At 37.6% G+C, this 16,413-nt stretch overlaps 1 protein-coding gene across 1 annotated transcript in view; it reads right to left on the reverse strand.

Moving 5' to 3' along the window:
- The window catches only part of CCDC158 (coiled-coil domain containing 158), a 69,616-nt gene that overhangs the window by 32,606 nt on the left and 20,597 nt on the right, over positions 1-16,413 (reverse strand). The window contains exons 6-13 of the mRNA XM_064485521.1: positions 13,450-13,559; positions 13,009-13,336; positions 12,578-12,654; positions 11,615-11,725; positions 10,828-10,942; positions 4,946-5,065; positions 2,989-3,186; positions 1,382-1,864 (exon numbers count right to left, since the gene is read on the reverse strand). Coding sequence (XP_064341591.1) covers positions 1,382-1,864; positions 2,989-3,186; positions 4,946-5,065; positions 10,828-10,942; positions 11,615-11,725; positions 12,578-12,654; positions 13,009-13,336; positions 13,450-13,559 — 1,542 coding nt within the window. The remainder of the gene's footprint in view (positions 1-1,381; positions 1,865-2,988; positions 3,187-4,945; positions 5,066-10,827; positions 10,943-11,614; positions 11,726-12,577; positions 12,655-13,008; positions 13,337-13,449; positions 13,560-16,413) is intronic.

The following is a 16,413-nucleotide window of genomic DNA, read 5'->3' on the forward strand; positions in this document are numbered from 1 at the left end:
CACGGGGAGGAGTTGCTACTTGAGCCAAGCTGGAATGTGGAAGACAGCCTGACTGCTACCCTTCTGAAAGCCTGCAGGCCGGTCAGGAAGCCTGGATTTGGAGAGGGTTCCCACCAGTCTAATGGGTAAGAGTGGCCCGCTGTGCCTAAACTGTTCTGCAAACAAAATGATTTACGCTCAAGGCCTGCTTTCCTTTTGGGAGACTGCTCCCTTGCCTATATGACCAGCCCCCAATATAAAAACCCTGCACGTGCTTTTTCCTTTTGCTAATTTTGTTTTAGATGCTTCCAACGTAATAAATCCTATCCATGAGCATGACTGTCTGCTGAGTCCTGTGAGTCCTCCTAGTAAATGATGAACCTGGAAGTGGTCTTGGGGACCCAGACACAGCTGGTCAGGAAAGGCCTCTTCGATGAGCAGAAACCTCAAAGCAGTGGAGCAACTTCCCCTCCCCCTCCTTCCCCCGCCTCTGAAAACCACAAATTTTGAATAAACGTTAGAAGTTGAAAGAAAAAAATAAGCTGTATGTGATTTGTCTCCTACTAGTTACCAGGCAGATACAGGTAACATAAAGCTTAGGAAATCAAATTTTTAAAAATTCCTTCAGTAGCTTTAAATTTTGATAAGTATTCATTGAGCATCTGCTGGGTGCAAGGCACAAAGTCATGGGGCAGAGATACAAAGATGAATAAGATATGTATCCTGCTTGAAGAAGTCTGCAGTCTTACAGGGAAGAGGAGCCACTACTATTTACACACACACACACACACACACACACACACACACACACACACAGTGCAATACAGAATGTGATCCAGGTTATAACAGGTATAAACAAAGTGTGGAATCAGGGAAAGGAACTAATATTATCTAAACATCTTCTACAGACCAGGAACCAAGCTAAGTCCTTGATATACATTTTCTCATTTAAGCCTCAAGTAACCCCATAAACTTCTGGGGTTTTTTGTTTTGTTTTTTGGTTTTGGTTTGGTATACAGACATAGAAGCCAACATTCAGCAAACAGTCCAGTGTTTTACAGTTACTGAGTGGTGAGAGATGGGGTCAAATTTAGGTCTGTCTGAAGAGGGAGAAGATACTTCTTCAAACTGTGGGATTGGGAAAGGCTTCATAAAGAAGCTGCATTTTCTGATTTTTCTCTGAATCTGGAATTCTGCACCATTTGGAGGCCACTCCTTTTGAAGTCTAACAAAAGAATGGATCCTTTCTAACAAAAACACACATTTGCACCCTGACACAAACACTTTTGGAGTGTCCACAACTGTCCAACAGAACCTCCTTCCAGGAAATGAGGTCAACCTCACCCAGGGGAAAAAGGTATTCCAGCAGCCAAGTCCGGAAACCCCGGAACCCCGCACAGACCTTGACCTCCTGCAGCTCCAGCCTCCGGTCGTTGATCTCCTTCTCCAGCTGGGCTTTCTCCACCTGCATGGCGCCTGCCGTCCGGCCGTGCTGGCCCACCAGCTGCGTGATGTTTTCGATCTGCTGGCGCAGGATCTCGATCACTCTGTCCTTCTCTGCCATCTGCAGCCTGAGGGCCTCGCACTCCGTCTGCACGTTCCTGAGGTGGTCCCCTTCATTCTTCAGGTGCTGCAGCTCCTGCAGCTTCAAGTCCACGCGGGAGCGCAGCTTCGTGATCTCTGCATTGGTGGCTTCGATGGCCCTCTCCTTCTCCTGTAGGGAAGCCGTCAGGTCCGACACGGTCCTCTCCGAGCTCTCCAGGGTCATCTTCTTGGCTGTCAACTCTTCCACTACCTTGCGGAGCATCTCTTTGGTGGATTCAAGCTGAGCAGTCAAGGAGGACACTTTTTCTAGACTTTCATTCTTTCCCTGAATTGCTGCCATCTGATTGTTAAAGAAGAGAAATTTCATGGATTTGGCAGAGGTAGAGGCCTTGAGAGATACGACAAATTAGTTCAAAAACATGAAATCATGAATCTGATAATGCTTCAGGTGGTTTTGCTATCAGACTTCATACAGATCACAGACTGACGAGTTAATTAGACCAACGTGGAGAGGCCTTGATTAAGTAATAACGCTCCTCCAGAAAAGTTTTCTAGGGTGGGGAGGAGTCTGGCAAGTTTCCTCGGAGGATGTTTTCTGTACCAATTTAAGTTTGGACAACAGGCAATAGGGGGAAGTGTGGGATTGAAGACAACAGCTCTATTTCCCTGCAACCTGCCCATTAATTCTGCTTCTGAGGGAAAAGTGAATAATGGCTTTTATCCAACATACATTCTCTGGTCCTTGTGCGGAAAAGAGTAAGATTCCAACTTCCAATCACTCCTTCCGTCTTTATTCTTGGCCAGGTTGGGCCAGAGAATAAAGAAAGGGCTTTGCCAGGGGCTAAGCCAAGGCCCTTTGGTTTGCTCTCTCAGCTGGGGAATCTTACTCTTTGGTTTTTACACATGGTCTCTGTGGTAACTACTGACACTGGAACCATGCCCTTCCAGTACTGAAGGTCCCCTGCTGTTCATAAAGCATCCCACATCTCACCACTGGTGCACTGAAATGGAGGCCACCCATCCTGCATGGGTATCAGTCCTAGTCAGTCTGGGGGAAAAGGAGAGGAAAGTTTCTTTTGAGGGAAAAACAAAAACAAACAAAAAAAAAACATCTGTTGGAAACCGTCAACCCTGCTGTTCCCCAGATCTCCCCATGGTTTGATGCTTTTCTGAAATAAGCAATTATTAGGTTTCCAATTTCTAGACCAAAGTGAAAAGGCAATTGGATGGGAGCTTCATTACTCAACAATGTACAAAAATGAGATAAAGCTTAACGTTTTTAATGTAACAAGTGGTTAACAATATAGAAATAAACAACAGGTCTTTATCACTTGCTCACAGAATCCACAGCTCTACTTTAGAGCTATTTTAGGCGCACGCGTTTTAAACAAAAGCTCTACCAGTAAGACACAGAGTGCATTTTTCCCGGGAGAGACCCTGGAGGGGCTGCCCAGCCCTGCTGACCTGCCGCTCCATCTGGCCCTGACACTCGCTCTTCATGGCCTTGAGGAGGGCTTCCAGGCGCTGCACCTCCATGTTCCTGTCATCCAGCTCCCGCCGCAGGTGGTCGATGGTGATGCTGTTGCCCGTGTCTCGGTCCCACAGACGCTTGTTCTGCTCCTTCTCCAGACTCAGCTCCTTCTCTCGTTTATGGAGATCAGCCTACAAGAAATGAGGTAAGCTTTTCCCCCTAGTATTAAACAGTTAAAATAAAACCCAGTTTCCCTTACATCATCTTTGGAGTTTTTATGTGATTTGAGAAGCCTTTGATTTTGGAATCTGATTCCTTTTTAATGGCTTGGTTAAGAACAATGATTTCTTAGAAAAATAACATTTTATTCACTTATAATTTCTAGCATTATAAGTAAATCTCAACAGACTAGACCCCAAATAACATATAATGAAGTGGAAAATACTGTAGATTTCTGAAGTCATCCTGTTTTCAATTTTCTAACAAAGGCATTATATTTCACGTCAATTGTATTCCTTTAACAAAGAAATGCTCAAAAGCTTGAAGGAATATCAATAGTAATTTGGTTTACTGCTTAAGAAATGGCAGGATAGCGTTCAGTACTGGGATTGGATTAGCAACTGGGCTGTGAATAGAATGACCTCCCTCTTCAATCACTCAAAAAATACATAGTGAGTGTTTACTGTTGGCAAAAACTCCATGGTCAGAGAAGGAGAAACAAAGACACAGATCTTTAGAGGACTTATCACCCGAGAGAGAGAAGACACAGACACAAATAACTGGAGGTGTTTTTTCATTAAAGAGACAGAGGGACAGCAGAGAAAAATCTCTAAGGAGCTCAAAATGCTTCAAGAAGGCATTTGAGCTGGACCTTGAGAACAGCTTGGAGATGCAAAGATGAGGAAGGAGGGACTAGAAAGGAACGCATGAGGTTTGCTCGGAGCACTGGGTGTATGTAGAGAGAGAAAGGACTGGAAAGGTAAGCTGGAGCTAGACCATGAGCAGTTTTGAAAAGCAGAGAGTCTGACTTTATAGGATGAGTAATTTGGGGGTGGGAGATGCACTGGGAGCTGTATTTCAGAAAGATGAATATAGGCTGGACTGAAGAGGGGAGAAACTGGAGTTAGGAACCAAGTAAGGAGATGCCGTCCTGAATGAGGGGCCTGGATGAAGCAGTAGCCACAGCAAGAATGAAAAGGAGCGGATGGGTCTGAGGATCTTCCAGACAGTGAATCTCCAAGATTTTCAAAATAGATACGAGGACATTGGGAAGCACACAGTAGGAGAGAAAGATCTGAAAGATCATCCGAGGTTTAGAGCTTCTCGCACACCGTTGCCAGCTCTACCTTTAGTGCACACTTGGGAAGCCCCTCGTCAGCCTGTGAAGGATGGCCCTACCTAGAGTGGGGTTTGCTGGGGAAGAGGAACTTACTCTGCAGTACCTCTAATAAATATCACATAAAGGGGTACCAAACATGTCCTTTCCCACATTTCTCAGCCTGGGGTGCCTCTAACAGAGGGCAGAGGCTGGTTCACTACTATCAGAATCCTATTTTCTTTTTTTCAGAACATTTTTTTTTTTACCTAAACTTGCACTCAAATTTCCTTTATACATAATTTGTATGTGTCTTGAATGTTGTTTGGCTTTAAAATGAACACTCAACAAACTTCAATTTAGAAGCATGAAGTACCTAACTGAAAGACTATGGCTGTCCCAAGATCAGCTTCACCTAACTTTTAAGTCATTACTGTTCCGCTTGAGGAAAAAGAGGTATAGAGTATTATATTTTTACATGTAAAACTTGAGTGGTGTCTAGGATACCGTGCTATGTATATTTGAACAAATATGTTGTAAAATTTGTAACATTACCAATGAAACTAGTTTTGGGAAGTATTATGGTAAAAACTTCCCAGAATCAATCCCATTCATATTTTAGAGCATCATCTTACCAAGAGCTTTTGAAGTTGATCGTCCAGATTTCCAGATTCCTGACTGAACTGATCACGTTCCGTCCGTGCTTCTGTTAACTCTGAGTTGGCAAGAACTAACTGCTTCTCCAGCTCTTCTATCTAAAAGGAAAGTACAAATCTGTCTGACTATGTCAATGGGTAATATAAAATAAATACAGTCTTTGGAAAACAAATGGTATTATTTTGGGGGCAAAAATAAAAGTTTATTGTGAAGTGTTTTGCAAAGTTTTCTAAACTTAAGATCTATGTAGAATTTAACCAGAGAAATTGACCAAAATGAAATATTTGGTACTCTTAGATTTAGCCGTCATCTGTAATGCACGGCTCTCGTTTCATTCAAGGTTCATTTTCTGTGAATATGTGTTCTATAATGTGGTATTTAAGGAAGCTTGATGTGGCATAAATAACACTCTGCAGAGCCCACACAAATGAACTATATTATACTTAGCAGAGCTATGCTGTTTCAGAATATCAGTTTCAATAATAAAAGGCATTGAATATAAGAGAATGAAGGGTGATAACAAGTTTATAGCCACTGTCAGTATTTTATAGTCACTCTACTTTAAAAGGATAAGTGAGACTATTGCTATGTAGTGATAACTGATCTTTAATATCATACCCACGGTAATATTCCATCATCCACTTTCCAATAATAAGAAACCTCTCATGTCTGCACAAATGCTACATATTCCTTCTTACGTCTAAGGGATCTGTCAACAGGCTTCCAAATCTACTGTCAACAATAAAACTTACTGATTGGTTTGGGTGATAAACTGTGATTAAATCTTCTTAGAGAACATATGGATGAGACTAACTTTTCTTGAAGACAATTTTAAAGTGGACTAAGTTCATTTAAGATCTTCATTTATTAATTCAGCACATACTTATTAATCATATTATACACAGCCATATCTGCAACTATCTCTTTGATAAATGGTATAAGTATGAATACATAGAAGTTATACATCATATATATATCTCCTAATCTAATCATACACACATGACTTAAGAAAATACTAATATAGGACTATCAAACAGTTTCACATCTACTAACAGAGGAGTATCACAGCCTACAGGGATCAGAATATAAATTTTAATATTTACATTGGATGTATTTTAAAACTGACTTTGCTTTTGATTGCATGTTATATATAAAAAAAAAGTTTCACAGGAATTAGGTAAAATAATCTGTGACCTACAGAAATGTGCTCAGAGATTCTAATAATCCTACAAAGAAGTAGTTTCATTCTTATGCTCCTTGGGGGACATATACAGAGAAAAGCCCTATAACAGTTCAACCTCTGCAGCACAAGAAGCTTCATGAGAAAAATGAGTGAATAATATCAGTTGATACAACCTTCTCAGCTATGTTATTAGGAGAGCCTAAGTTAGCCCACTTTGCAAATACATTAGGAATACTTAGGAAAAAAGCCACAAACTTTTACTTTGAGTAGACAAATGTGATCAGAGAGGCAACACCTTGGATTCTGAACCAGCTTCTGTCACATAAGCTCTCTAAGTCTATAATTTGAGTCTAAATTATAATTTTTCATCTATAATTTGAAGAGTGTTCTAGATGATCTTTCAAATTCCTTTCATTTCTGCTTCTAATACTTTTTCACACAAGATCAGTATTAATAAGGCTGAAATTCTGTTTTCCATTGTCTTTGGAAACAAAATATGGTCAAAGGAGCCACATTTTGAGCTATAAATTTAACAAGAACACTTTCAATTTGAAAAGTTGCTCATATGACTAAAACAAACATTTCCTACTCCTACTCTGGCACAAAACCATTTCTGTCTTTGACCAAAGTATTTGTAAATGTGCTTTAAAACCTTAAATTAAGACTCGCAATTTTATGTCTGTTTTCACTTTTTAAAAAATTCTGGATAACCATTTGATGTTAAAATCTATAATACCAAAATTTTGAAAAGAAGAAAAAAAGAAAAAAAAAAGAAAAAGAGCCAACTCTTGTCTTTCCGTCTAAGCTTAATATCAGAAGTTTCTCCAGACCCCTGCAGGAACATGTTTGTAGTTGTCAGTACTGACTCAACTGCTATCGCTCTGCTTTTACCTTTCACTTTTTAGAGTAAAAATATTTATATTGATTAATCAATCAAAAGATAAATGGAGAGTGAAAGGGAAAACCATTGAAGTAGCAGCTGAGCTGATACAAACAGCTGTAAAAAGCACTATGAAGAAAAGCCTTTTAAAATGTCCAGAATAAATACCGACATCTGAGATATAGTAAAGATTTTTTCTTTCTCTTTTCTTTTTAAGTAGCAGCACTGGTTTTCCCTTTCACCATCTATGAATCTACTGTTTGTTTTGGATCACTGGACAAATAAGTACTGGGATCTCATTCTAAAATTACGGTCATTTTAGATATTACCAATCATGCCAAATTGTATCTTTTGTTTTCTGTGTGCAAAAAGACACAGTTATGGGATAACAAGGGATGCTGCAGGTAGGCATGGAGGTGCGTTGGCAGAACTATGCAAAGAGGTTTGCACAGAATCTTCCCGTACCGTATATAGCTCCAGCCAGTGCTACTAAATCTTCACTTTATGAGTACGAAATTCAGCCCCAAATGCTTTCAAAGTATGAAAAATAAACTTAGAATCAAGATCATGAGATATTTTTGTTGTCAAAAAGCGAAAGTTAAGAGTAAAGCCAAATCTACAGAGCCAATAGTGACAGCTTCTACTGGTCCAAATTCGTATAGGGGAATTCTGGAGGTTCTCCTAAAATGGAAAGAGAAGAATAGAAAAAAAAATACATTACAGTAAAACACTTTTGTACATCCAAAAGCTATGTCTAAAATCTTTGAAACACAATTTCTATTTTCATCAATATGAACATATTTTTATATGAAAAGAAACACTGTCCTAAGTAAGTTTTCTCTTAATTCATGCATTCTAGTTGGAAAAGTTTTGTTCAGACCTGTCATGCCACCAATTTTAAAAATAGTAAACACTTTTTTCTTATGGAATCTGACCTCTGGAGAAATATGGCCTGCCTCTCATAAAATACGTTTATGTATAATATCAAAATACCCCTATAAGTTTCTTTTCTCACAAATCTCATTTTTTATCATAGCTTTTAAATATTTTTTTCCTTATTGTTATTTGGACAGTATATACTAAAATGTGCACTGAAGCAGTGGAAAATAAAATAGACTTTAAAGTTTTAATAGGCTTTAGCAATGTAAAGTCAAAGTACATGAAAATGAAAGAAATTAAACAGAATCTGTGTTTCCTTAGATTCTATATTCAATTTAATACAACAAAAACTTTTCGTAACAATAGAATTTTTCATGAACCCAAAATGCAAAATTTTTTAAACTTGCTCAGTTACATCATATATTAATGTCTTTCAGGATGGTGTATACTCAAATCTGTATTAATATGGCAGGATAATCATCTCTCAGTGTCCCCTGACTAAAAGGAGTTACTATTAAGAGAGCCTAGTTAACCATCAACTAGGTGCCAACTCAGTTAGATTCAATATGCTTTATTGTAAGTCTCAGTGATCTGGATTAAAATTAATTAAACTAATATGTCCCCTTTATTTCCATTAAATATTGACTTTGAGACTCAAAATTCTTGGTGATCCATTGTTTACATCACAGCAAAACAAAACAATGAGTATAGTATTATGTTTGTATCTCTGTGACCTCAAGAAACACTTACCTAAAACGTGTGCAGTCATTTATCTGGATGCTTATGCTTCTACTCTGCTAAAGAGATAGATGTTTACAAGCACAAAAGCTATTTTTCTACTGTTTAGGTGTTAGTATTTGTCAAAATTTCCCACCATGGCCAAATTCAGAATTGATCAGCATGATGCTATATATCAGACTGTATGCAGATTAGCAAACAATGGGTGATAGTTTATGAAGGGGCAATTTTTCCAAGCAACATTACAATGGAAAGTTGTAACAATTTCAAATTATGTAAGACAAACAGGTGAGCTGAGTTTTATTTAGTGTTTCTTGGCTTTTCAAAGGACTTAATTTGTCAATAAACAATGAATAGTCTTTTCAAAATGGTTTGAGTAGTGCTGAATTAACAGTTATTGTACTGAACTATAATACAACAGCTCTCCTATTTCCTCTCTCGTTCTCAAATTGTCAGTGCTCAGGTCTCCCAAAGTGACTACCTGCGCTAGACCTGAGTGATAAAGCACCTTTTCACCCCATGCTGTACTGAAATCATGGCCATCCTACAGGGTGAGACCAAGACCTTCTGTGTAGGCTTGATCTGCCAAAAATGGGGTGGATATTCCTGCTGTTAATCTTCAAGGGAAAAGCTCATCCTGAGGAAAGAAACCACAACACAAAAAGCAGGCCTCAGAGAAGCAGGAAGGAATAAATGTTTCTCTCTGGGCTTTTGTTTCTTGGGTTTTAGCCCTTAAGAAGTCTAAAGTTCCTTATGGCTGCTTCCAGGTGGCAGGGGTTGAAATGACCTTGACACGAGGATTTAGCCAGGCCAAGAGCTAAGGAAGAGGTTTGGGAGAGCAGTGTTATTCACGCTGCAACCCACCAGTGAAACATGAAATCAACTTAGTGAGCATCAAATCAGCATCTGACGAGAACAGAAAGGAACCAGCATCTAAGTAATAGTAATATTGTTCAGTGAAACATGCTTCAAGTTGTACGTGTGTACTAGATCATATGGTAAACTGTATTTCTTGCTGTGGGTAGTGATCAAAAATGTCTGAAAGCCCCTGTAGAGGACCCAAATCTCATAACTGAGATTATATAGTTTCATGTTACTCTTTATTATTTAGACTTTTATAGTAAAGTCATGTCTAGATTTTCCATTCTTCTTCTAGCTGTGCCACAAGGAAGTCAAAGTCCAGGTCTTACAGTCCATGCAGAAGAAAGAGCCCCCTCCTGTGGCCAGCACAGGGATGACAGTGGCAATTACAGAAAGGGTTGCCCAACAGCAGGAAAATATCTGGAAGAATTAGTGCTCCAACTGCCTCTTCCCATAGGGAGCTTTTTTCTCGTACTGTTACCTTGTAGATTTGAGTTATTTTTATAAAGAAAATCTGACAGCTTCCTTATACTCTATTTCTTCCCAATTAACTAAGATATAAGAAATTGGCTACAAGTGGTTAGAACTTAGTGGTTAGTGGTTGTCTTACAGGTAGGACAATTATATATGGAATTTACCTTCCAAACTAGAACATTTTGAAGATGAAAGGTGGTATTCACAAAACAGAACACTGTTTTGTGTCCTTGAAATTAACAAAAACCTAAGGTCTGGAAAAATGGTTGACAATAATGAACAGCTTCTCTTTAGCTATGGAGAGTGAGAGAACAGAATACTGTAACAAATATTAATTAATACTGGGTTTTAATAGGAACTGTGTGATGAGATATGAAGATTTAGCTTCCTAATTGTTTTTTATTTAGACTAATCTTAAAGTGAATTCAGTTTGCTCGTCGTACAATGATTAACATGTAGGAGCTGAAGTAAGAGAGGAGGTAAGCCCCTGAAATATTCAGTGGTAGAGGGAGACCAGCTGGTACCAAGCACTTGCTGAAGCTAACTAAGCCTTGAAAACAAATTAAAATGGCCTCATTATTTATTTTTTAGAAACTTACTTGAAGTCTGCAAAAAACTTTTCTAAGAATGAATTAATTTGAGCTAACTTAAAAATTCTTTATCTAAAATTTAACATGTAGATATTTAGCATCCAATTTAACATGTAGATATTTAGCATCCACTCTATAAACTGCTTTTAATCTTGATTGCTTCAATTCCTCATTTGCAAATAAACTACTAAAGATTATGTAATTGATTCTGTGTATAACAGCCGCTGGAAGCAGAGCAGCAAAGCCTAAGCTCACCTTGTCCTCGTACATCCTTTTGGTTTCCCTTAATTCAGAACGTAGTTGAGAAACAGTAGATTCCAGGTCACTGAGTTGACGCATATACATTGAATTCTGGTTTCTTGCTTGTTCTCTAAGAAGTGTTTAAAGGGGGAATAAAAGCAAAGAGCAAACTAAGAATAAGTGTGATACTTAAGGGTATTCTAGCTTTTAGATACTTCCACTAATTGTTTTATATGGCATTATTAGACCAGTAATCTCTTACTTTCCAAAACTGCTTCTTAAAAGCTTAAGTTCAAAAATATTAACTATTAAAGGTAGGTGATGTGTACACAGGAGTTCATTACACAATCTTCTCTCTACTTTTGTGTATAACCGAAAATATCCATATACAAAGTTTCAACATAGGAGCTCAAATTATGAAATTAATGATACATATGTATTTATTTTTATATATTTATACATACACACACACATATATATATATACATACACACACACACACACACACACACACACACACACATATATATATACTGGGTGTTTTATCCTTTCAGTTGAAATACAGACAATATTTAAAATATCTAATCCCCAAAGGTCCAAATACTTGCAATAATACTTCTGGTAGGGTCAGACAGCATTATCTATACATTAATTAATTTTTTCTATTCATTTGAATGCTAGAACTAAGTTTTACTTTCTTGTAGAATCAATTATGAAGCAATTTTTAAGATCTTAGAACAAAAAATTAATAAAAATAAAGTGAAATAAAAGACTCAATTTCAAACCACCAGGACACACATACTGAATGATTTCCAGTTGACTCTGGATACTATTGGCTTGGCTCCGAGCACTGCTAGCTTTCTCAGTAAGTCCTGCTATTTCAACTTCATGTTCACTTATTAACTGCTCAATCCTATAAAAATAATGTGCTAATTGTTATTCGATACAGATTTTCCCGACAATGAATTTATTCCAAAAATTAATAACTTCAACACTCTCAACTTTCGTATTTTGTTTTAGCTTTAAATATGCTATTCTTTTTATGACAAGAATATAAGTTAGATCCAGAATCCTTTATTCAAATCCTTTGGGGGGCCAGTTCAGTTAGAGAATTCAGAATTTTAAAAAAAATTTTTACAATTGTAATAAATAACTGTACTAAATACAAATTGACACCCCCAGAGAGATCTAGGGAAGTTTTCTAGAAGACAGACATATTACTAATGCAATAATAGGTTTTTAAGTATTCACACTGAATCATAAAGACTATACAGAGCTTTATATTAGCTCAGACCAGGTTTTGTCAACAAATGAGTGACAAAGATTATCACCTTGACCAAACTTTAGTCAGACTCCTCTTGGCAGTCCACGCCCCTACCCGTGTTAGTAAGAAGCCTAGGCTTAGTAAAAACTTTGCTAAGTCAGTTTAGTGAGAATCCCCCAACCCTTGATGCCTTCTCTTCTAGTAATTTTCCATCTGCTAACCTCCTCACCCTGCTTCTTGGCTATGAATCCCATTGTCCTTGTACTGGGAGTTAAGTCTGACTAGTTTCTAATGCAAACTCCTATTACAATAGCAATAGCCTCGAATAAAGTCTTCCTCCTTTTTAAGTGTCAGAATAATTTTTTCTTATCATGAGCCTGCCAGAAACCTATGAAAAAAATTCTGTTTTAAAGCTTTTTAGATTTTGGAATTGTTAATGAGAGACTGTAGACTTATGATACAGGTTCACTATGGTTTTCTATATCTCAGTCAGAAACCTACCTATCTTGATGTTGTTGAAGAAGTAGTTCCATTTTATTCTGTGAGTCAGATTTCAGTGCTTCAAGCTGATCCTCTACCTGGTTATAAAAAAAAGAGACATTGATTTAGGAACTGGTAAATCTAAAGCTTGGAAAATTTACAGATTTCCTAACTAAAGGAATGCTTTAGAAAGATGCAAATACTAGAACTGGATACATTCTATTGCTGTATTTTATTAAATCTTTCACTTTAGCTAAACTCTCATGAAACTATACAAGTAAGTGAAGTTAGTTCCCTTTATTAAGAGAGAGCACTGTGGAAGTAACTTCTGTTATTTTAGAGATCAAGAATGAGATACTGGCTTACTTTTAAGAATTTAAAAAATTATATGCTTCATACTATTGTCTTAATGAATTTTAATATAAAATTGACGTAGTGTTCTCACCACTTACTGGAAATATCCTCCCTTTAAGAAAAGAAATCTCTGTGTCTAATTCTCTTAGGATTTTACTAATAGCTGGGCCCATGCTGCGGAAGTGGATGGTAGACATGCTGTCGTGTTCATATATTTTCTTGCCTGAGGCTTCTTCAAAGTCAGCTAGGATTGCTCGGATTTCTTGAAGCACTCCCTCATGACTAAGCATCATCTTTCTTAGCTGCTCTATCTGTGTGTTGCTGTCTTTCAGCATATCCTCCTTAAGGCATTTGGCAGCTTCAAGTTCATGAACGGTATTTTGAAGCTGATTTCTTAAATCCTCCTGGGACTGACTCTCCCTTCGTCTACGAAATAAATAAAAGAGAAGAAATAATATTGATAAAACTCAAATTCACACAAGTGGTTTCAAACTACAAAGAGTAAAACTTTAAGATAATTTCAGGTAACGAAACCCAACCTGATGTCAGCCACGGCATCTCTCTCCATCTGCATCTCTTGAAGTTTTGTTTGCAAATCGATGACTGACTGTCTTAGGTAAAACTTCTGTTTCTCATGCAATTCATTGCTCTGAAAAAAAATGTCCTGCAAATTAGCCTTCATTAGAGGGACATATTTTCTCATAGCTAATAATTTCCCAAAATCTATATATCAGTGATTTATTGTTGTGTGTACCCCCTTCCCCTTTTACCACTGTTTCATGCCTAATTAATGATTTCTCACCTAGATTTCTGTAATACTTTAGTCTCACTGTCTCAGCCTTGCCCCCTTTCAATTCACTCTCTACTTTACAACCGAAATACTGTGTCTAGAACAAATCTGACTTCTGGCTCATGACAGAGATAGGAACAAGCTCCACTCCTGAGAACAGGAGAACTGGTTGAAATTCTATATATAGAAAAGTCACCCCCTACCTCCAACTGACTTAAAATACTTGGCAGCTGACAACCGCCATTCAACAATCCAGGTGTTCTACTGCAAAAAAAACTCACCAAGATCTCTAAAATCAGGCACTGAGAGATCTCCCAGCATAACAGCTGATGCTCTACCTAATTACCCTAAAGTAAAGGCATCAAGTTCTGCCCATACATAGAGAGACGCCATCAGTTTTTTTTTGTTTGTTTCTGTTTTTGTTTTACTGTTCATGCTAGAGTATGAACAAAAAGCCAAAACCCACTGAACACTTGAAGGAAGATCACAAAATAAAAAAGAAATCAAGATAAACAAATGAGCAAATACCAAGAAGAAAACATTTAAAGAAACGAAGGTAGACATTGCAGCAATGGAAGAATACTTCCAAAAACCTGCATTGCGGAGAAATCTGAGAGACATTTTAGCTATAAAGTAAGAGCAGGACACCATGCCAAAGAACTGATCAGAGGAGAAAAAAGAGTTCCTGGAAATTAAAAATATGGTTGCAAACTAAAAAGTTACAATAGAAATACTGAAAGTCAAAAAATGCCCCACAATAGTAGAAAAAAAGACACAAATTTTGAAAGAAAATGTAAGAGATTTAGAGGTTCAACCTAGGAGATAATATCTGACTAACAGGGGCTTCAGAAAAAGAGAGCTAAGAAACAGAGGGAGAGAAACTATCAAAGGAAAAAAAAAACAACTGAATTCCTCAAAGCTGAAAGGCACAAATCTGCAGACCAAAAGGGTCTGCTGAGTCCCTGGCACAGTGAACGAAAAAACAAAAATCCACACCTAAGCACATTGTAGTGGAATTTGAGAGAGAAAGAGAAGACCCACAAATGACAAATGCTGGAGAGGCTGTGGAGAAAAGGGAACCCTCCTACACTGTTGGTGGGAATGCAGTTTGGTGCAGCCACTGTGGAAAACGGTATGGAGATTCCTCAAAAGACTAGGAATAGACTTACTGTATGACCCAGGACTCCTGCTCCTGGGCATATATCCAGAAGGAACCCTACTTCAGGACGACACCTGCACCCCAATGTTCATAGCAGCACTATTTACAATAGCCAAAACATGGAAACAGCCTAAATGTCCATCAACAGATGACTGGATAAAGAAGATGTGGTATATTTACACAATGGAATACTATTCAGCCATAAAAACCAACAACATAACGCCGTTTGCAGCAACATGGATGTCCCTGGAGAATGTCATTCGAAGTGAAGTAAGCCAGAAAGAGAAAGAAAAATGCCATATGAGAATTCTCATATATATGTGGAATCTAAAAAAAAACAAAACACATAAATACAAAACAGAAACAGACTCATAGATATAGAATATAAAGTTGTGGTTGCCAAGGGGGAGGAGGGTGGGAAGGGACAGACTGGGAGTTCGAAATCTGTAGACAGTGACGGGCATATGTAGAATAGATAAACAAGATTATACTGTATAGCACAGGGAAATATACATAAGATCTTGTGGTAGCTCACAGCGAAAAAAATGTGGCAATGAATATATGTATGTTCATTATAACTGAAATATTGTGCTCTACACTGAAAATTGACACAACATTGTAAACTGACTGTAACTCAATAAAAAAAAAGTTAAAAAAAAGAGAAGACCCTAAAGTTTCCAAAGATGAACCTCAAGTAAAAAAACATCACCTACAAAGGAATAAGAATCAGATAGACATCTGCCCATCAGCAGCAATGCTTTTAAAGGGCTGAGAGAAAATGGCTTTCAACTTTACCCAGCTTAAGTCATTCTCAGAATGAAAAAATTCATGAAATGTGTGTACCATATACTCTTTCTTAGGAAGTTTCTAAAGATGTGTTTTGACTAAATGAAGAAATAAACCAAGAAAGAGAAAGAGAAAAAACAGTGAATCCTGGAAATTATGAATCCAACCAGGAAATTAGTGATAGGAGTTTCAAGAAAATAGTTATACAACAGACCTAAGAAGAAACTCATCTAGACTAAAGAACAGAAAACTCCTAGTGTCCTGGGTCAAAGGAGGGTTTGATAGAAAACCTATATGATAATTTTTTAAATGAGGGTATGAAAAAGGTAAATAGTATACGGAAAAAGAAAGGCAATTAGGAACCACAGGAAAAACAAAAACTACACAAGGAAGGAAATGTAATAGGACACTACCTGATTCTGCAGCTGACACTGTTTAGACAGTCACTGTAAGGGAGGTCCCTTACCTTCTTCTCCAATAGTGCAAGTGAATGACCAGAGTAGTCTGAACCTTGGACAGTAACAGTGGAAATGAAAGCAGATTTAAGAAATATATATGAGGTATGTCGGTCAAATCTGGTAGTAAAGTGGATATCAGGTTAAAGGAAGAGATATCAAGGATGAATCAGGTTTTTACCTTGTGTGTATAGCTAGAAGAAAGGTTTGGGGGAAAGATCATGTATGCATTTGGAAATGTTGAGAAACATTTCATGTAGAACTGTCATGTAGGAACATATAGATATACTAACTTGTGTGGAGATCAGTTAAA

Source organism: Camelus dromedarius, chromosome 1 (assembly GCF_036321535.1).
Source record: "Camelus dromedarius isolate mCamDro1 chromosome 1, mCamDro1.pat, whole genome shotgun sequence".
NCBI classification, from domain to species: Eukaryota; Metazoa; Chordata; class Mammalia; order Artiodactyla; family Camelidae; genus Camelus; species Camelus dromedarius.